The following is a 20,580-nucleotide window of genomic DNA, read 5'->3' as shown; positions in this document are numbered from 1 at the left end:
ATCAGAAGAAATTATTAAACTAATGTTGCATATTATTTATACGACATATACATTTATGAAATAATTTTCAAGGTAACCTTATTATTTTTAAAATAAATTTAATGTATCCTTATAAGCCAAATGGTAGATCTAGTTCAAAGACCTCTTAACACTCCTTAAAATCCTAGACATAGCAAATTTCTCATTCTCAATTTGTTTATTTTTCCAATTGGTTCCTAACAATCATATCTTAATATATAAAAATATAAGAAAACAATAAATATTTTAATAAAATGTAATACATAATAAACAAGAACGGAAGCTAACTTCGGCACGCCGAAGTTTATATACCCTTGCAGATAGAACTTCGATGACTAGGAATCCAAACAATATAAAATATATATATTAATGTTAAAAAAAAACAATTAAGTAATACCTGCTTTCATTTTATTCACCTATACATATTATATTTGCAGTTTTACATTCACAGATTTGCATTTTTCCTCCACATCTAACGATCGTTTGTATGGCACCTATGTATATGTATATGTCTGATTTTCATAAAATTTAGCACAAAATTAATAACTAATATAAAATAAATAAAATATATATTGATCCTGATCAAGAATATATATACTTTATATGGTCGGAGGTGCCTCCTTCACTGCGTTGCAAAAATGCAAGAAACAAATAAATACTTTAATAAAATGTAATATATAATAAAGAATATTTTATTTATATGCTTATGTATACATATGTTTTGATTTTGCTTCCCAGTATATAATAAACAAAAACATTTTTTTCTAAAAATAAAAAATTTTTAAAAATGTCACGAAGTAAAATAAAACATCATTAAAATGATCCAAAATTCGACATAGCTTAACTCTTTTCCATTCGTTAATATTTTTATACCCTTGCAGGGTATTATAATTTTAATTTATAATTTATTATTAATATCAGACTACTATATCATATAGCTCCCATAGGAACTATCGAGAAATTAATACAATTAAAAATTATAATATTTTCAGTTTTCAACAGATTTTCATCAAATTTTAGGTATAGCCATTTTATATTAGTCTTAAATTTCGTGTCAAATTTCATGAAAATCGGACGACTATATCATATAGGTGTCATACAAACTACCGTTTGATGTAGAAGAAAAATGCAAATCTGTGAATGAAAAGCTGCAAATATAATATGTATAGGTGAATGAAATGAAAGCAGGTATTACTTCATTGTTTTTTTAACACAAATATATATAATTTATATGGTATGGATTCCTAGGCATAGAATTTCTATCTGCAAGGGTATATGAACGTTCGGCGGGCCGAAGTTAGCTTCCTTTCATGTTTTATCTTAAGACCTTTCTAACACGCTTACCTAAATAAAAGCGCAAAACTGTAGTTTTACCTTATAAACTTATTTATAAATTTAGAATGAATGGAAGTCACTAAATGTACTTATTTCTAAAGGATCCCAGTATAAGTTCAGCACTCATCTCAGGGTCTTATAAAACCCAATTCAGGGCTTATCGCTGACTGGACTGGGTCTATCTGCACGCGTGAATGGGTCTGTGCGTGTGTGTAGCTATTAAATAAAATAATCAAATATGTACACAAATCATTAATATTAAAAGGAACGATTGACAGAGAGGGGCCAAAGAAGGGGCGATTCCACGGCAAGATTGTAAAAAAAAGCGCAAGTAAAATTTTCCAGTATATTATACAAAGATGGATTACCTTTATCTGTTCACGTTTCTACAACAAAGTAATAAAGATCATATGCTTCAGATTAAAAAATGCCTTAACCATTGGAACTTAAAATATAAAAAGTCGGAACTAAGAACCTCTTAAGTCTTCAAGGCATAAGTAATTTTCATACATATTGTTTGCTTACAATTACATTTTTAAATAATGCAAACTAAAATTAGAAATCAAAGTATGTATATCTGTTCAGGCTTAAATTTTTTTCAGTCGTTCGTATGTCTATTTATTTAACACAAAGCTGATTTAATAAAATAAACTTTAAAAAGTTAAAACATATACTCATATCTCGAGCTTTAAACATAAATGAGCTTATGTTGAAAACGTATAATGATTTATAGAGAATATGTTAAATCATAAGATCATCTGCTTTGCATGAATGTATATACTTCATTTTGTTATTTTAGAATACTTTAAATAAGATCATTTGTTCCGATTTTTATTTTGCAAACTTAATTAATTAAATAAATATGTATGTGAATTAAATGAGTAAATCATTGAGTTATCTGTTGGGGCCTTGAGTCTTTCGGTACAGGCATCGCAAGAAGTTTGATGAAGCAGCCCGAAGGAGTTCTTCAATGTCCTAATAAACTGTTTAAATTCGATTAGAAAGAACAGAAAATGCCACCTTTAGAGTATTTAAAATCCAGTGTTTTTCCACATTCCACTAAGGCTTAATCTTATTTGAAGCCCAACTAAGATGTACTTGTATTATCAGTGGCTATCATCAGAACAAATGCCCGACTGTCTGACCGTAAAAAGGCAAAGTGTGAATTACGATAGTCCTAATCTACTCACCACAACCACTATAACTATATAATGCCCACTGAATTTTGACTGGTGCATGGAAATTTGCTTCAATTACACAACCACACAGCAACAATTATGCACTTGCTGAAACCTTAGATCAGTTAAGTGTTAATCTAATTAACTTTGATAAAGACGGAGAGATTGAACTGGGGAAGTGACCGCTGGCCTAGGTCGGCGATACGTCGGATGGATGTGATTCATGCGAAACGATAACCTTGTTTCAGGTTAGACTATATATACAAATATATATCTCCTGGCATTTCCGCAAGTCGGGCGTTACTCACTCGTAATGTTTACACATCCGGAACGTGACCGATGGGAAATGAAGAGGAGCCTGCATCTCCTCCAGACATTGACCCAATCAAGGCTTTTGTCTCCGGCTCCAACGGAGTTCGTTCTTTCTTCTCCAACCAACATACGTGCTTTTGGGGATTCTCAGTTCCAAGGTAGGGTTGGACCCACCTTTCTTTAAGCATCGATTCCGATCGATGATCTGATGTTCGTACTATCTTTGTTTTTGTTTAATTTGAGGAGTTTTTAAGTCGGTGCCTGGTGAGAATAAATATTGTTCTTAAATGTATAAAAGTTAGTCCCATTTACATACATTTTTAACAAATAAGAAAGCCACTGAAGAATTTTTAAACCTTGGTTCCCCTGACTCGACTAACTACATATTTTATGTAAAGGTGGGTGCCATCAAGATGTAGATATATTGTTTAATAACACTCTCCAATGTTTAAATTTATCAACATTTTAAGATAACTTTTATAATGGAAACGTAATATTATCTAATGAAAAAATATTACAAATTTCATTATTAAAAAGGTAAAAGTGAGGTAAAAAAGAAAAAATGCAATTCTTGTTATAAGTTTTACATGATTTTCATAGGAATGGCTGGAGTATGTAAGCAGTAAGCAAGAGATAAGAATCTTAACACCTTATAGAGTCTCCAGGATACAGAGGATTGGAAGGAAGGATAGACTAACAGAATAAAATGGCTATAACGACGTAGTTGCTGATATCAATGGATAATATAAAAACATATGTAGTTTATGGAGTCCAATATGCCTCCTTTAGGTATTAGAGACAATTACAGATGAATATTTCACATTTCAAGGCAGTTTATTTACACCAACAACAATTTAGTATGTACATAACATTCTTTAAACATTTAACCACACAATTGTCAATCCCCTCCGGAGTCCCGATCGAAAAGAAGACGTCCCAGTTGCACTTGCTGCTGGGCATACGAGTTAAGGACGGGGGGATCATGGCCGACAGAGCCACCGATGCCACCACCTTCCGGAGTGACCGACTGACGGACCAACTCCCGCAGACTTGCCGATATCTTGGCGGTGCGGAAGCGATCTTCGTGACGCCGCTGGCGACACTCGACGAAGCGCTGCGATTGATGACGCTTGCGCTGTATGTCCTCGCGGAGGTGGTCCCTCCTCACCCGCTCCTCCTGCTGTCGCTCCCGCCAGTGCTCCTCGTGCTGGGCCTGCTCCACGTAGTTGTCGTGCTGCAGCCGCTTCAGGTACGCCTCCAGCAGCTGGCCGCGCAGCTCACCGGCCCGCCGCAGCCGCTGGGTGAGCCGCATGCAGATGTCGCGCTTGCGCAGCGTCTCGTCCAGGTGCTGCTCCTCCTGCTGCACCGTTACCGCCTCACTGCGCCGCAGCTCCTCGCAACGCCGCTGGCAGAGGTTCAGGTCACGCTCCAGCCGCCTGGCCTCCAGTCGCTGCTTCGCCGCCGCATCCTTGGCGTCCAGTGCTCCGCGTAGGCGCCGTAGCTCGGCCAAATCGCGCTCTGCCAGGGCCTGGAGCCGTGCCTTGGTTAGAAGATAGTCCTGGAACTGCTTATCGTGCACCGCCTGCTTATATGCCTCCAGTTGCTCCACGCGCAGTAACTGTCGCTCCAGCCGCTCGTTCTCCCAGTACTTCCGCGCCAGCCAAGCAGTCTCCTTGTCGGCGGCCTGCTGGCTACGCTTTCCCGCCATCCGATTGAGTATCTTCTGATCATGACTCGGCACCTGTTGAAAGGCAGCACGCACCGTCGGGGCCAGGCACAAGTTGGCCATTGAGGCGCAGAGCGAACTCTTCTTGGCTTGCTGCGAGCCCAAGGGCACCAGGGCCATATTGTCCTGCGACTTTGACTTTGCCCTTCCAGTGATGGACAGGGCGGGAGCGTCGTTTAGAGGACCTAGAAATTGCTGTGTTGATAGTGAATAAGTAGTAAGAAAATTAATAAGAATCCTAATTTAGACCGCTCAGATAGAAACTAAGTATTTTTAATAAACTTAAAAGAAATGTATTTTAGGATATATTTGTACAATTTAATAAATAAAGCATCATTTCAGCTTAAATACCTAAAGAGTAGTGTGATTGAACACTGATTCCTTGGATGAACATGTTCACATCTTTATTTTTTTTTTTAAAGAGAGAATTCACTCAGTTTGCAAATTGATAATCAGCACTCTTAGAAAACAGTGAGCAAAGAGCAACTGAACTAAAATGAACAAGTGAACGATAATTAAAACGAAAGATATAAATTGGGCAAATGAACAAAAATAGACAAAATGAACAGTTAACTTAGATAAATAAGTGAACAAAATTAAAGAACGGAATAGAACTAAGTAGAATTGCACAAAAATGAGGAGGAAAGGGAAATTGAAGAAATTAACAAAAATTAGCTAAATAAACTTGAACAGTTTAACTAACTGAATAAAACTGAGCAGAATTGAAAAACCGCTCTAGTTAGTAAACATAATGAACAATTTAAAACAATTAGGAAGGGAATAAAATTGAATAAAAATTAAAAAATAAAAGCAATTGTACAATATGAATAATTTAATGTTATGAGGAAGCAATATATGGGAAACTCATGGGAAACCTATCACTACTAAAAACAAAGAATACATATGTACATATAAAATTTTTGATTACACATGTTTTTAATTCTTTTATCAATACTTTTAAAATTTATTTTACTCTAAGAATATTTTAATTAGTCGAACTAAATTTTCTTGAGTTGACTATGCTAAAGAATAATAACTAAACTAGTTTAGAAACAGATTAAATTTGTAAACATTTTCTAAATTTGCAACTTTTATTTTCGTACTTACTTTAAGCATTGTGCAATCCCTTTGAGCACCGCGTCGTTGTCGTGCCGGAGGCTTGGACTCCACTTTATGGGGCTGCTCCCGCTCCCTGGACTCGCTTCTGTGGCTGCCCGCGCTTTTCGACCGCCTGCTTCTGCCAGAGGTGGAGTCCCTTTTCTGGCAGTCAGCCGATCCCCGCCTGCTCTGACCAGACTTCCCCTCCGTGGGCGATCGGGAAGCACTTCTTTGGCGCTGGCGACTACTGCTGCTCCTTCTCACCTTGGCACTCTCCCGGCACTGTAGCTGCTCCAGGACCTGGATATCCTTGTCCAGCTGCAGCAGTTCCTTCAGACTCTCCTCCCGCTGAATGCCCGCTCGCCCGCTCACCGAACTGCTGCTGTGGGAACTGTAGCAGTCGCAGTGGCAGATCTCACAGCAACTGTCCGCCAACTCGAGCTCCTCCAGCAGCTCCAGATGCTCGGCTTTTGACTGGCCATTGGCTTTGCTCCTTGCCCGTGACTCGCTGCGACCGCGTCGCTTTCGCTTCGGTGTCATGGTGTTGTTTTGTGGCACTGCAAGTATTTAACCCGCATTAACGGCAGGCGGACCAAGTCCAACGGGGTCAAACTCTAAACTGGCATCCAAAGTGGATCGTTGTCCGGGATTTATTTTGATGCCTGGGCGTAATCAACCCAAATTCCAACGGCCTGCGCCCTGCGGCCTGTGTCCTGCAGCGATATTTCCGACTGACTTGTTTATTTTTTCATTGATTGGTCATACAGTTGTTGTCCTTGGCAACGCCACCAGCCCACCGCGACTGAGCCCTAATCAACCCCTTTGGCAGTTTTAGAGGTTTAGCCGAAGGTATTTCTGTCTGCATTTTGGCCTCAAGCACGGGGAATGCGGAAATTAGCACCGTCAATTAGATACAGAAAGTGAAAGGTCTCGAAAAAGTGGTAAGCAGCCAAACAAAATTAAAAACACAAACAAAACAAGGACACCAATCCTGACCGAATAGGGCAGTCAATGGTCTCATGGATAATTGCTACCTTTAATCACATTTTTCATGCTTGAATGCTTGAATCTTATTAAAAATAATTATAATTACACATTGTTGGGGGTAAATATATTTCATTTGTATATATTTAAATTCTTTTACACAGAGAAGTATATCTATGTATCGATATATGTATGTATATCAATAATTAACACTTGACGAAGAAATACAATAAATTAAACAAAAGTTCTTTACATTTGCAAAAGGTTGTTTTTCCTTTTTTGGGACGATTGGGGAAGATCCACATTTTTACTATATTGTTGTTATATGTATATACATCCAACTTGAACATTTCTAGCTAATAATTTACAATACCCGCGAGTTATTCTAATACTGCAACTGCACAACAAATAATAATAACAAAAGTTACGACAATAACATGGTATACATGGAGAGTTTAATGTATAATAAGTAATATTGCTGTTCACTGTGTGAGGTTAGTTGAGGTTGAATATCTGGCTGCAAACGGATCAAAAAGGGGAACAGCTCAAAAGCCTTCTATTCAAAAACCAACGGTATCGAGGTAAACGGAAGCACCGGACACGACGGCTCCAGCTGCAACGATGTGGCAAAGCAGTCGGCCGATGCATGGAAATCACCCAGGATCTCCATTACTTTGCCCAAAGCAAACCTGTTGAATGAGTCCAAGTGATATAAGATAGAAAGCAAACATGGTTATGCCTTAGCTTACCAAATTTTTGGGCAACTTGGATCCAACTTGGCTGCATCCTTTAACATTTTCTCAGCCAGACGGGGCTCCCCCAAGATCAAATGAGTCTCGCCAAGAGCCCTCAAGGCTTCAATATGATTGGGATTAGCGGCGACAGCATTAAGGAAGCATTGCTTGGCGTCTAGCCATTGCTCCAAGTATACATGTATCTGGCCGCGCTGCAAAGAGAATAAAGATAGATTTTAAAACTTCAAATGTATATAAATGCATAACGCATTGCACCACTAACCATAAACATAATTTGATGCGAGAGGGGATATATCTGGGAAGCTTCATGTATGCAGTTGAGTGCCTCATTGGGCTGATCAATACGCATATACACATCAGCCAAAAGCAGCCAGATCTGAAACAAAACGATATAATAACCAGTACTCTCCAGGAAATCTCTACTCTCACCCACCTCAATCTGAAGCATCCAAGGTCGTCGTGGTCCAGGACGCTGGGTGAACGAGCTTAGAGAGCTGGCCGCTTCACTCAGAGCTTGTTCGACGCGCGAAACTGCTGCCAGGGATGCGGCATACACGGAATCTTCAGGGGTTCGAAAAATTGTAAATATAAGTATGATTACAATAATAATAAATCAGCACAGGAGAATCATACAACGAAAGGTAAGAAAAGAGAGGGTTAAATCTACTTTAAGCAAGACGGCATATCGTAAATTATACAAAAAAGACTAAAAAAGGAGAATGAAGAATGCAGCAAGCGCATATTAATTAATCCATCGGTTACATGCTAGTTATATAGAAAACAAATAGTCTGGGGTGCTTCAAAAATTACTGCGGCATTGAAACCAATTGAAAAGGTATTCAAAAGTGTAAAATTCAATATTCTATGGTTAAAATGCATTGTAATTGGTTTCTTCTGAAAACATTATGTTATAGCAGTTGATTTTAAATTCCAAAGGGGTTTTAGTAAAAATCGGAAAGAGAGCGAATTGAAATAATAAGTAACGAAAGCATAAATGCAATTAGCATAAAGTTCGGTACCATTAAGAAATGAATGGCAAGCTATGGCAACCCAGTTCGATTCGCATGCATTCTGGATCGATTATGGATTAAAACCGAGGGTTATTTTTCCCTTGGCAAACTTACAATCATTTATGTTATGTACAATACACACACATTCCGCAGAGGTTGGGATAGACGAGTGTATATACACACAGAACATACACATTATTAGAGAGAGACAGAAAGAATTTGATAAGTCAGAGATGCGGGTGGCAGGAGCAAGTGGCTGGGAGCCGGAAAGCCTGGGACTAAGGAGCCTAAAAGTCTTACTTGAATCCTTGTCGGACATCTGCGACGAGTGAGCCAGATGAACGCCGCTCTTGGTGTCGGAATGCTTCTCCTCCTCACCCGCTAGCTGCGCCTCATATACGTCCCTCCACACGGCCAACATGTGCTGCACTGTGGCCAGCGCTGTTTCCGCATCCTCTAAATGCAACTGCAAGTGTGCTTTGACGTGCAGCAGCTGCAGGTTGTCGGGGAACTCGTGCAAGGCATCATCCACCACACCCAAGGCCTCTCGCGGACGCCTGGATGCGGTCAGCAGCAAGGCGAACAAGTGCAGGCATGGAGCGTGCTCCATTCGCAGCGCCAAGGCAAAGCGTATGTGAGCCAGCGCCTCAGTAAGCTGTCCCAGAAGTGCGTACTGCAGCGACAAATAGTACTCGGCCAGATGATCGTTACCATCTTGCTGCACGGCCCGCTCAAGGGCCTCCAGGGCCAGCTTGTGGCAAGCATCGCGCTCGCTTTTCAAATTCGACTGAATGGCCAGTTGCTGGTGTCCAATACCCACGAAGAGCTGGCTACGCGATGGCCGAAGACCTACAGACAGACAGAAGTTCTTTAAATTTTAACTCATCTGAGATTGAAGCCCACTCACCTTTTACTTCCCGCTTGAGCGCCTGGTGCGCGTAATCTAGGCCCTGCTTGACCGTCTCTAGGCTCTCGTAGCAAAGACGAGAGGCCAACAAGCAGGGTAGCGGGTCGCTCGGGGTCAGCTTCATGGACTCCTGCAGGACTCTTAAGGCTTGCGAGTGCTTCTCGGCGGCCATCAGGCTCAATCCGTATTGACGCCACACGTGCTGCTCTCCGAAGCTGAACTTGAGCGCCTTCTCAAAGGACTCGTTTAGGAGTTGGACGAGGCCCCAGCGTACGGTAGCCAAGGTAAGGAGATCGTAGACGGCCGTCACATTGCCCATGGCGTGCTGTCGAGCCTGCTTGAACTCCGGACTCTGTGAAAGAACGGTATCCCTGACAGCTAGAGCCTCCGCTATGAGCAACAGCAGGATGACCTCCTCCTGCTGATTGCGCGGATTGAATTGTTGGCGGGCCGCGTACTTTCGCGGCTTCCACAGCTTCTTTGACGATCCTCCGCGCAGGGTCCCGCCTCCGGACTTTCCTGCGAAGGGCGGGGCATAAATAGTACCAGACACTCCCCTTAGCAAAACTTCGGCGAGTTGACGGGCGAGAGTAAGGCGTAGTGATTGGGTCGCCCGCGTCTCAATGGCGTTCAGCATAATACGATATCGTTCGACAGCCTCCTGCAGTTTTTCGGTTTTAATCAACACAATGGGCGCCCGCTGCAGAGCAGTCTCGAGGATGGCACCCATGCGCCGGTTTACCTCCAAGCCGCTGGGGCCGCTCGCCGGAATGGTGCTGCTGATTGCGAAACTGCTGCTGGAGGGCTGCACACTAGAGGCGTTGACGTTAAGCGTGGAACCAGCCGTTGAGTTGTTGGAGGAGCTGTTGCCACTCACGATATCATATTCCTGTAGGTATAGCAAACCCAGATCGGAGGCACGCTCGAAGCAGCTTATCTGGGAAAAGCAGAACGTTATAGTAAAGTTCGAAACCGTAAAAATACAAAATCCACTCACCATTTCAGTGTCTTTTTCCGCCTTCTTGAACTTGGATGACGGCTTCGACGATGTCTGCTGCTCCAGACACAGACCCTTAATTGCATACGACTCGGCCAGGATCTTGAGGCTCCGCCTACGTTTTACATTTACCAATGATTGAGGTTTTAGAATCTACCATGTATCCGTAGCTAAATAACTTACAGGGTCAGCTCCTTTTCGGCTAGAGTGTTCAGCTCCGCCTTTACAAAGTTCTCCAGGCTCTGCTCATACTCACCGCAGGCGAAGCATAGCTTGGCCAGCAGCAGATAGGCGTCCAGAGCGATGCCTGCCTTCTGGCCGCTCTCGCCCAGCGCCAAGTTAAGGTAGCGCCGGGCCTCTCCCAAACCAGACTTGGCCCGCCCGAATGTTGAGTCGGCGGCCACCAGCGCGTTCTCCTCTAAGTAATTCTCCAACCGGGCCTCGCCCACCAGAAAGTTGGCCAGGCATTCTGCATCAAGGAGGGCAGAGATTTATATCAAGTAAGTGCACCATTAACCCTCTTGCCGCCTACTCACCGTTGTGCGGCGAGCCCGTCTTTAGTTCATCCGTCAACTCGATGACGCGCTGCCACTTGCCCTCGCTACGGCAGCTCTCTATTAGAGCCTCCACTTTAGTGGTGTTACGCATGTTCCTGTTGGCCATCCGTTCGTCCGTCCAGGCCAGGAAACTGGTTGGGTGCGATGCTAATGGAGCTCTCTTCCGGCTATATAAGCTTCAGTGTGGTCTGGTTCCGCTCCTTCTTGATTATAGCATATTTCGATGCTAATTGAATTAGCTCATAAACATTGAAGTTTTTCGTGTTTTTACTCTTCTTTCGTCTAAACAGTGTTGCCAGATAGTATAAATAAGAATATGAACACATATGGTAAAAGCGGCCTATCGATATTTAATTGGTACTTCGAATACTATCGCCTCTAATGTGGCTTTTCCACCACTTTTCATTTGTCAACTATCGTGAAAAATCATACATCGATGTGGTTATAAAGACAAAAAAAATTGACTTTTTGCCAAAAACAAGTAAATAAAGATTAATTTTTTCTTTCACAACTGCTACTGATGGATTTCTTACGATAGTTCTACTAAACGCGTATAAACAATCATAAGATTCGAATTTTTGCATTTTAAGTATTTTAATCGACTAGTCGATAATTTTACTATACAATTCGAGTGGTCGATAGGAGTATCAGTATTTACCATTCCCTATATCGAGTGGGTCTGTCTCGCTCTCCTTGCTCTCCTCGTTCAATTTGTTAAAAGTCGCGAAAATTGAATTAAAATATTGAATGAATTAAAGGTGGAAAAAAATTGATTTGATCAAGTCCGAGTACATTAAAAAGTTTTTGTGAAGTGTTAAACGACCCAAAGCGCGGACTTTTAGCGGTAAGTTAAGCCGCCTAGTGTATTTGGATTCAAGCAAAGACATCCCCTGCAAACATGCGTACGGCAGCACACAAATACGACCCGTGCAAATGTGTTTGTGACGCTCAGCTGTTTTTGATGTTTCTTTTGTTGTTGCACAATCAAAGCAGCCCAGCTAGGGAATCGACAGAAAGTGAGAGTGATTTCAAGCTCTGTGTGTTTCTTAACGTGCACTTCACGCTCAATGGAAAGTTGCTGTGTACATTTTTTTTTTCAAGTTCAATTGCCTTTTATTTTTGCTGCCAATTTCACGCATCATTTGGGCAATCAAATTTATTTGGTCCGCCCCGCCCCCTCGCTATGCCAGTCATCGATAACTTTTATCGCGTGCTCGTCAGATGTCAATGTTAATTGCTGCCAGGTTTCCATTTTTTGCGCTCTTTTTCGCTTTTGTTTATTTGTAGCTTGTCAAAGCCCTGCGAAATGAGCGTCCCATTAGCGATTCGTGGCATGTACCAACAATAAAATAACAAATTTCCGAGCCACATAAAAAGTAAATGTTTAGGTGTTTGGAGATCAAAGTACCCTATACTCGCATGTCATATTTGTTTCTGCAGTTGTACGTTATATATGTACATACATATATACATTTTATTATTCTATAAAATATACACGTGCCGAGGAACAACCGACACCGGCCTACTATTCAGCTGTCAAAATGTTTATGTACCTCAGCTCTCATATAAATATGAAAATATTGATTTCAACGAAGAGTATCTCTGTTTATATTTTTCACAGTGAATTAAAAATATATTAAATGAATTAGTTGAACTTCTCCTTCTTGAACTACATTGTGTAATAAGTTATTACACTTACGTATGTCAGTTCTGCCAAAATAGGCAGTCTTAAAAGGTGTGTAAATCTTAAGAAATCGTTAAATATTTGCAAATTAATAGCATCTCAGGCTACCCATTCGAGTGCAAAACTTCCTTCAACAGGGTTAGGGTATCGGTTCCCCTAATTTTCTTATATTCCGCTGCTGTGATTCTTTTAAATGATCCCACAAGTGTTCAATTGAATTCAAACCCGGAGATTCTGTAGAAGTTTGGCCCTATTAAATGCACATTAAAATAAGAAAGACCATTTAAAGTACCCCCCCCCCACTGCTTGCCTGTTTCCTATTGCACTTCTCTCTTTCGATGATATTCTCTGAACTCCCTTCTCGATTCCCCCATTCCATCACATCCGATGGAAGTGGGGCAGCTGAGAAATTCTTTTAAACGCGCCAAATTAAAAGCCAAGGCGAATCAAAACAAACCCCCCAGGGCCCTCGGCGGGTCGTAGGGTGGCACAAGGGAGAAACAGCAGGAAAGAGAGACGTTGCTTTCGTCGCGGTTCTGCCTGCTTATGACGTAATGACAATAATTACAAGGCAAGAGTTGATGGCAAATAAATGGGGGGAACGGGTAATGGATAAGAGAGGGAGCCAGAAGCAGCTGAACTCAGGAGGCGATGCTTGAGCACAGTGGGCCAGTGAGGTTAAAATAATGGTTTTTGTAACATTTATAATTTTTTAATATTTCGTCATGTTGGTAGTTATATTATTCTAGGATACGACAAATTATATTGAACTTAAAAAAAGGAAGCTAACTTCGGCAAGCCGAAGTTTATATACATACCCTTACAGATAGAACTTCTATGACTAGGAATCCGTACAATATAAATTATATATATTTGTGTTAAAAAGCAATGAAGTAATACCTGCTTTCATTTCATTCACCTATACATATTATATTTGCAGTTTTACATTCACAGATTTTAATTTTTCCTCTACATCAAACGATCGTTTGTATGGCACCTATATGATATAGTCGTCCGATTTCCATGAAATTTGACACAAAATTTGAGACTAATATAAAATGGCTATACCTCAAATTTGATGAAAATCTGTTGAAAACTGGAAAAGTTATAATTTTTAATTGTATTAATTTCTCGATCGTTCCTATGGGAGCTATATGACATAGTTGTCCGATTTTCATAAAATTTGACACAAAATTGTAGAGTATAATTAAATGGCTATATTTTAAATTTGATCCATTTCTATTGAAAACTGAAAATGTTAAATTTTTTTTGTAAAAATTTTCCGATCATTCCTATGGCAGCTATATAATATAGTCGTCCGATCTGGCCCGTTCCGACATATATACGAGTGAGAGTATATAGAAGGCTAACTACAAAGTTTCATTCAGATAGCTTTAAAACTGAGAGACTAGTTTGCGTAGAAACGGACAGACGGACAAACTTCTGACTGAAACTATAATACACTGCAAGGGCATAAAAATCCAAAACTGTTTTTGAACTTACTTATTTTTAAGAAAAACAGTATTCTTAACGAGTTCAATTGTTGTACAAATTCAAAAACAAATGATAATGATTTTCCATAGCCACGCCTGGTACTTAAAACCATGAGTTAAGGTTAATTAGCTTTGCAACCCCAATAACTCAACTTTAACGTCCAATCTTACTAAAAATGTTCCGAAAACACCCGTACACCATATTCAAATTCATTACCATCTAAACTTTGAATTTATAAATTTTATTGTTACTTAAAAGCTTATGGATATTTTTTAAAACAGAAATATATCGTTTAAATCTTCATTTTTCAGCTGTACCTCTCTGAGATCCGTAGACTTATACAAATCTACGAATGTATATATTCCTCGAGTACCATTTCTGTACCGAATATAGAATAAGGCAGCGCTTATAACTAATAATCATTTCATTGAAAAGTGTGCTAAAATCAAATAATTAAATTTATTGCAAATTCGAAATTTTTATTTCAACTTCAGGCCCACTGTTAAACTCAGTTGTTTTTGGTGAGCAGGGGAGGCCTTTTGCCGTGGCAGCTGAGGTGGGTGGCAAAAGGGAGATCTGAATGCAGAAGAAGATGGAATTGTAGAAAACCACCGCATCAAAGGCACCCACATGCACATGGCGATTAAGCTCAACGGTACTCAAAACCCAAGAAATGCCTTCCTAGGCGCGAAGCCTACAAGGGGAGAGAGTGGGACAAAGAAAGTACTTGGCAACCTCCACTGATGTGCCCCCTACATGCAACTAAGAGAAGAAAGAAAAAAATGTATTTAATTAAAGCAGTTGGAATTTATGATTCTACCTATTTTTTCATCTCTAGTGTTTGCGGATTATTTTTTAACAACAATTTAAAGGCCACATTTTGTTAATTTAGTTGTTGATGGTGTTATTTCAACTTTGCTGGTGATATAATAATAGATAGATACATATGTACATATGTATGCATATAACTTTATTTTTTCAATGTTCACACAATTTTGTTTTTCTTCCCCCTTTTTGTCACTCTTCACTATCCCAGTTTTGTTTACTTTAGTTCACTTGTTCTTAGTTGTTTGAGTTGTTGCTGCTGCTGTTGAAGGCATCACGTTATGCACCTTGTTTGCTGTTGTTGTATTTGTTGCCGTTGCTCCAGTTCTTGTTTGTGCGATAGTATTTTGCCAGCAATGCTTTGTTTCTGCTTTTTGGCTTGTTGCTTTTGGCAAACGTCGACCAGCTTACCTAAACCCACCTCTCTGCTCCCATTAACCTGCCACCTGGCAGAGGTCTACTCGCTAGAAGGCGCGCTCTTTTTCCGCGACGTCATATTGACAGCTCTGCCACCGTCTATTTTCTATTTTGTCGAATCTCTCATCTCCGCTCTTCTTCGTTTAGCAGGCTTTAATCCGGTCAGTCTTTTAATAAAGTACAACAAGGTAGCAACACTAGGGCAGTCGATCTAGACATGTTGCTATGTCTATATAACAGGAGTTGATTTGTAAAGAAAAATAGTGTCTTAGAAATACTGAACAACCTATAATAGACTTGTCTTAAATAGATTAGCTAATTTTATACATAAATATTATAATTTTGACTAAATTTTCGAAGCCACGATAAGTTCCAATAGGCAATAAGTAGAGTAGAGGACCCACTTTAAAGTTACATAATTGAAAGAGTTTATTTAAATGTTAATCTGTAAAAAAATGTCTCTTATCAATTATCAAATCACTTATTGTATGCAGATATCTGCGGACATATGTACATATGTATTTAGGAAACCTACACTGCTTCAACTAACCACCGGGTATCCCATTGTCGAGCTTTTAAGCTAAACTTTAGTCGTCAAAGCGCCATATTTTGCTTTGTCTTCAAGTCACGCGCAGTTCGTTTTTGGCTTAACTTTGGCACGTATGTAACTCTTTCATACATACACCGTTTTTTCGTCAGCTAAATGTGCTCCCGCTTCCTTAGAGCCTTTTCCCCTGTCTCGATCCCTTGAATACGCCATTCTGAAAAAAAGGGGCGCACTCTTCTGACACGATGTCAACGGCTTTGGTTTCATTTGGCTCTTTAAGGACCTTTAACTTTAAGCATTAGCGCTAGAGCTCCCTGCTCCGCTGGGTCCCCCCTCACTGACCTCATTTCTTTGACTTTGCTAAAGCCTCTTGGCTTAATAACAAGAAACCAAAGTGTAGTTTTCATGTCCCGGCTATAAAATACCTATTAGTACTATTGGACCTATAACATTATAGATCTTGGTTAAAAATGAGAGATAAACCAATGTGAGCAATCGTAATAACGTAACCATATCTTGGTTTTCGGTTATTATTATCCGTATTAAATTGTAATTATATGTTCTCAAACACTTTAAAATTTAAACAAAATCTTGATTCCATAGCCAAAAGGGTTTGCTGTATCTTAACCCAGAATGCTTTAATATATAATAAACTGATTTATTTTTTCCTGATAAAGGGAAAGGATCAGGATCAATGTCGTAGAAAAGGCCTGATCGTTTCCTTAGGTCGACATTTGTTGGTGCACATAATTGCATTTAAGTTGTTTATACTTTTTCTAGACTTTGGGTTTCAGCCTTTTCTCAATGACGTGCCAATTACTGGCTTGAACAGAGTTCCCATTTAATATTGTTTTGTCATCAGATTTTTTCCGTTTTTTGGCAAGTGCCAAGCGTAAACATGGCATACACTTTGTTGTTGCTTCCACATCTTCTATATTCACACACCCACTCGCAAACATACATTTACACATATAATCTCACAGAGATTTCAGTCGGCATCCAGCAACCACGCCCACTAGCCGGCCCCTTTTTTATAACCACAGTGCGGATATCAATAAAGTTCGATTCCATGGGTTTGTGTATCGTTTATAGATGTATCTGTGTGCGAACATTTCTGCTAGTCATAAATCAAGTAAAACTAAACAACAGCGAAGAGATGAGCGAAGCGAAATAGATTTATGTTTGGCCACGCCAAGAAGTGCGTTGTGCCAATAACTCTGATACCCCGACTAGTCTTTCTACTAGAAAAAAGTCCCTGACACCATTAAAAGTACTACTATATATTGATACAAATGTATGCATGTACATATTATATTAAACTATAAGTATTACTTGTATTTAAAGTTCTCATATGATTGCTCATCAATTTTAAAACAATTTCTGTGCATAACTAGTCGGAAGGTTGGTTAAGCCATTAGTCTGTAAAACCATTAAGTGTTTCCAAGCAACTTTATCAATCATTGTAAATTTATCTTAAATGTTTCCTTAGTTCGCTTTAACTTTTCCATTTCATTTCGAATTACATCAACAAGATTTCCCAGCGTAATTCATGATGACGAGAACGACAACAACAAAAACTATACAAAACAGCGAAGTGAAAGAAGCGAAATGAAAACAATGCGCGCATAAGTTATGGAAAACAAGGCAAAGCAAAGCGATGAGGAAAATCTGAATGAAAAGCTGCTTGCCCCCGAGTGGGGTTTGTAGAGAAGGAGGGATATGAATAGAGCGGTGGGGCATCGATGAGGCGACGCTGGATGCCAACTAAAAATACAAATTTATATGCAAAACAATTTAGAATTTTGTTCAGAGTTTTGACATTTTTTTGCTCAGCTTTTCGTTTGTACAACTCTTGGCGAATACAAATGTACCATTTAGCATATGTATATGTGCATTTCTCTATTGTATTAAACATTTCGAGTCTAAAGGCTTTGCGGCTATTTTATAGCCCGTGCCCGATGGGTACAAGGTTTATATTATAATTCGTATTCTCCATTTTTAAATACCTAGAAATTAAAAATTGTTCAAAAAATGTTAGAGATTTTTTTAAGCGCAACGACGTAAATCTATCTCTATCGCGAAATTGTTGAGGAACTGAAAATTGGATAAACATAATAATTCGTAAATCGGCTAAATAGGCAGCACTGTCAGGTTTGCTCACCGTTCCACTCTCCTCTCTTTCCCCGCTGTGTACTCTGACACAGTCATCGGTGTGTATTTGGAGTCATTTGCATTTTTATGCGTCCGCTGATATTTTGCAATATTTCTCTTCACATTTTTTGGTACGAATTTCTTTTGAGATTGTCTGTGAGGCTCAAATCAATTAAAATTGCATTGAGCATTTGAGCGGTCGATGGTAATGCAATTCCCTTCACATCTGACCTTGGATTGCGTCGATTTTATTTATGTTCCACTTGTGGTCACTTTATCAAACCCAAAATGAAAATGATAGGAACTTTGGAAAGTCTAAGTTTGTATGCCCTTGCACACAACCCTTTGATAGGCATTAACGTGGAGTGTGTTGTGCTCTTCTTACAATAGCAGCACTCGTTCTCTCAGGTTCAGATAAAATTCAGGAGGGTAGAGGATATCTATTGGTTTTACGATGAGTTTATCTGTGAATATTTAATAGTATAGTAGTGCACGGTCTAAATATTCCGGGAAAAAAAAGTGAGATATTTTTGTGAGTTAAATGTATTTTCAATTTATATGTACACCAATTGAGTTAATAACTCGATATAATATGTAATCTTATATAAATCTTTTATTATTTAAAAGAAAGCTTTATTGGAGGAACTATTCTCACAGTTTATTTTAAATTGTAATGATACTATTTTTATAGCTTATGCATTTGTGTGCATGTGTATTTATTTTTCGCACAATGCTTTTTGAGATCTCGGGGCCTGGTCAACGAACCTGTTGCCGTTCGCTTTTGTTAAAAGGTAAATAACAGTTGTTAGTTTTTATTATCTTAAAAAAAGTGACAAGTACAGCAGTAGTACTTGGCAGCGGCAACAACTATGCACATATTGTATGAATGTATGTTTTCATATGTGGGCTATCCGTTCGAGAGATCAGAAATTGTCCCGGAGAGAGTGCCGACGAGAATAGAGAGCGGCTACAGTGGGATTAAAACGCATCGGCCATGAAATGTATGGCAAATTGTATGGCACCTATATAATATAGTCGTCCGATTTTCATGAAATTTGATACAAAATTTAAGACTAATATAAAATGGCTATACCTATATAATCTGTTGAAAACTGAAAAAGTTATAATTTTTAATTGAATTAATTTCTCGATCGTTTCTATGGGAGCTATATGATATAGTAGTCCGATTTTCATAAAATTTTACACAAAATTGAAGAGTATAATAAAATGGCTATATATTTTAAATTTGATCCGTTCCGACATATATACGAGTGAGAGTATATAGACGGCTAACTAAAAAGTTTCATTCAGATAGCTTCAAAACTGAGAGACTAGTTTGCGTAGAAACGGACAGACGGACAGATAGACAGAAGGACAGACGGACATGGCTAGATCGACTAGGCTGTTGATCCTGATCAAGAATATATATACGTTATATGGTCGGAGGTGCCTCCTTCACTGCGTTGCAAACTTCTGACCGAAATTATAATACCCTGCAAGGGTATAAAAAAGGTACAAAACCAGTCAGCAAATGTAAACGCAAACTATCCCGCGGGCAAGTAAAGATGCTAATAAGCGGTCCACAGTGTACCGCATTGACAAAAATAGTTTATGTTACTCTATTATTATTCTAACTTCTTATTGAGTGACTCTTCATACTATGCGGTATGTGAAGTCCAGGATTTTAATAACTACACTATTTTAATTATTCTTTATTTTTGTCAATCGATCAAAAGTGGGCGATCAAGCGCTTAAAATCCTTAGTTTCTTTCAGCGCTCATAGTATTGGCACTTGGTATTTCTTACGATCAGATTAATCGTGTTGGAGATAGAGCATTGAAAAAGTGTTCTTTGGTCTTAGCATGTTCTTAAAAAAAAAGTTGACACTATATCTTTCTTAACAATTTTGATAAGCATATTTACGGTGATCAATTCGTCAGTAAAGACCAGAAAGAGTTTTAGGAGTAGAAGGAAACTGTCCCTTACTTACTAAGCCGATAAAATGGGTGGACCCTCCTCCACCCAGAAGGTAGAAGTCTCCAATTGTCCTGATTAAGGCTTGGTTTTTAAAGCGTATGGGGGGGGGGGCGATCCTTTTTTTACAACTATAAGTCGTTGTATTATGGTCTGCACGAGTTAAGGAGGCAACTGCAATATGAGACAAGTATAAGATGGTGTGCAGCTCGTGGCACTTGTCGCCGTTTTCGTGGCCACTTCTCTGCCTCTGTGCCACCTTAAGCCGTTCTTTTCGCTCTCCATTTTCATGTTATGCTCCTTCTCCCCATTTCCCCAGTCGCCCCATCTCCTCTCACCGTGTGACAATAATCGCAGACCGCTCGACGTTTTCATATGAGTGCTTATCACATTATGGCGCTATTTATAGTTTCGCTTGCAATTTTTTCGCTCTTTCTGGCTCTTCTTTCCACTTGTTCTGCGGTTATATTTTAGCTGTATCCCTCGATTTTGTTGCCGTTGTTGCCGTGTAAGTCGACAACGTTGAAAGTATGTTCTCCATACACAGCACACATTAAATCAATGTTTGGATGGTACTCCATAGAGTCTTATTCTCCACAGAAAATAAAAAA

The 20,580-nt window shown here is 39.5% G+C and overlaps 3 protein-coding genes across 5 annotated transcripts in view; 1 reads left to right on the top strand and 2 right to left on the bottom strand.

Annotated features, from left to right (window-relative positions):
• Positions 1 to 3,658: 3,658 nt before the first annotated feature.
• Positions 3,659 to 6,400, bottom strand: LOC110189727 (uncharacterized). The gene is made up of 2 exons (XM_020959918.2): positions 5,677 to 6,400; positions 3,659 to 4,764 (listed from the first exon to the last, which is right to left on the bottom strand). The coding sequence occupies exons 1-2, from the start codon at positions 6,205 to 6,207 to the stop codon at positions 3,742 to 3,744; spliced, it is 1,554 nt and encodes a 517-aa protein (XP_020815577.2). The 5' UTR covers positions 6,208 to 6,400; the 3' UTR covers positions 3,659 to 3,741.
• A 366-nt stretch (positions 6,401 to 6,766) lies between these two features.
• Ttc7 (tetratricopeptide repeat domain 7) lies at positions 6,767 to 11,208 on the bottom strand. Of its 3 annotated transcripts, none has more exons than XM_020959268.2 (9): positions 10,857 to 11,208; positions 10,504 to 10,789; positions 10,321 to 10,435; positions 9,324 to 10,260; positions 8,717 to 9,265; positions 7,840 to 7,967; positions 7,669 to 7,782; positions 7,401 to 7,597; positions 6,767 to 7,340 (listed from the first exon to the last, which is right to left on the bottom strand). In XM_020959268.2, the coding sequence occupies exons 1-9, from the start codon at positions 10,981 to 10,983 to the stop codon at positions 7,208 to 7,210; spliced, it is 2,586 nt and encodes an 861-aa protein (XP_020814927.1). In that variant the 5' UTR covers positions 10,984 to 11,208; the 3' UTR covers positions 6,767 to 7,207. The 3 variants fall into 3 exon arrangements, with proteins under 3 accessions (XP_020814927.1, XP_086689143.1, XP_086689142.1); XM_086833017.1 differs by having other exon boundaries at positions 7,840 to 7,937; XM_086833016.1 differs by having other exon boundaries at positions 8,531 to 9,265; positions 10,857 to 11,199.
• Positions 11,209 to 11,445: 237 nt separating this feature from the next.
• bin3 (bicoid-interacting protein 3) overlaps positions 11,446 to 20,580 on the top strand; it is a 43,695-nt gene continuing 34,560 nt past the window's right edge. Inside the window, exon 1 of the mRNA XM_020959302.2 lies at positions 11,446 to 11,721. The gene's annotated coding sequence lies outside the window, so the exon portion shown is untranslated. The remainder of the gene's footprint in view (positions 11,722 to 20,580) is intronic.

The sequence above is a fragment of the Drosophila serrata genome, unplaced genomic scaffold (genome assembly GCF_035046125.1).
Source record: "Drosophila serrata isolate PLE 108 unplaced genomic scaffold, ASM3504612v1 contig_267, whole genome shotgun sequence".
Taxonomy (NCBI): domain Eukaryota; kingdom Metazoa; phylum Arthropoda; class Insecta; order Diptera; family Drosophilidae; genus Drosophila; species Drosophila serrata.
This window is presented reverse-complemented; position numbering and strand designations above follow the sequence as displayed.

Coding starts and splice junctions, on each gene's coding strand:
- LOC110189727 (XM_020959918.2), bottom strand. CDS start 6,207: ATGACACCGAAGCGAAAGCGACGCGGTCGCAGCGAGTCACGGGCAAGG. Junction 4,765..5,676: donor GGGATTGCACAATGCTTAAA/GTAAGTACGAAA, acceptor CTATCAACACAG/CAATTTCTAGGTCCTCTAAA.
- Ttc7 (XM_086833016.1), bottom strand. CDS start 10,983: ATGGCCAACAGGAACATGCGTAACACCACTAAAGTGGAGGCTCTAATA. Junction 7,783..7,839: donor CTTGGATGCTTCAGATTGAG/GTGGGTGAGAGT, acceptor GTTTTGTTTCAG/ATCTGGCTGCTTTTGGCTGA. Junction 7,598..7,668: donor CGCATCAAATTATGTTTATG/GTTAGTGGTGCA, acceptor TTCTCTTTGCAG/CGCGGCCAGATACATGTATA.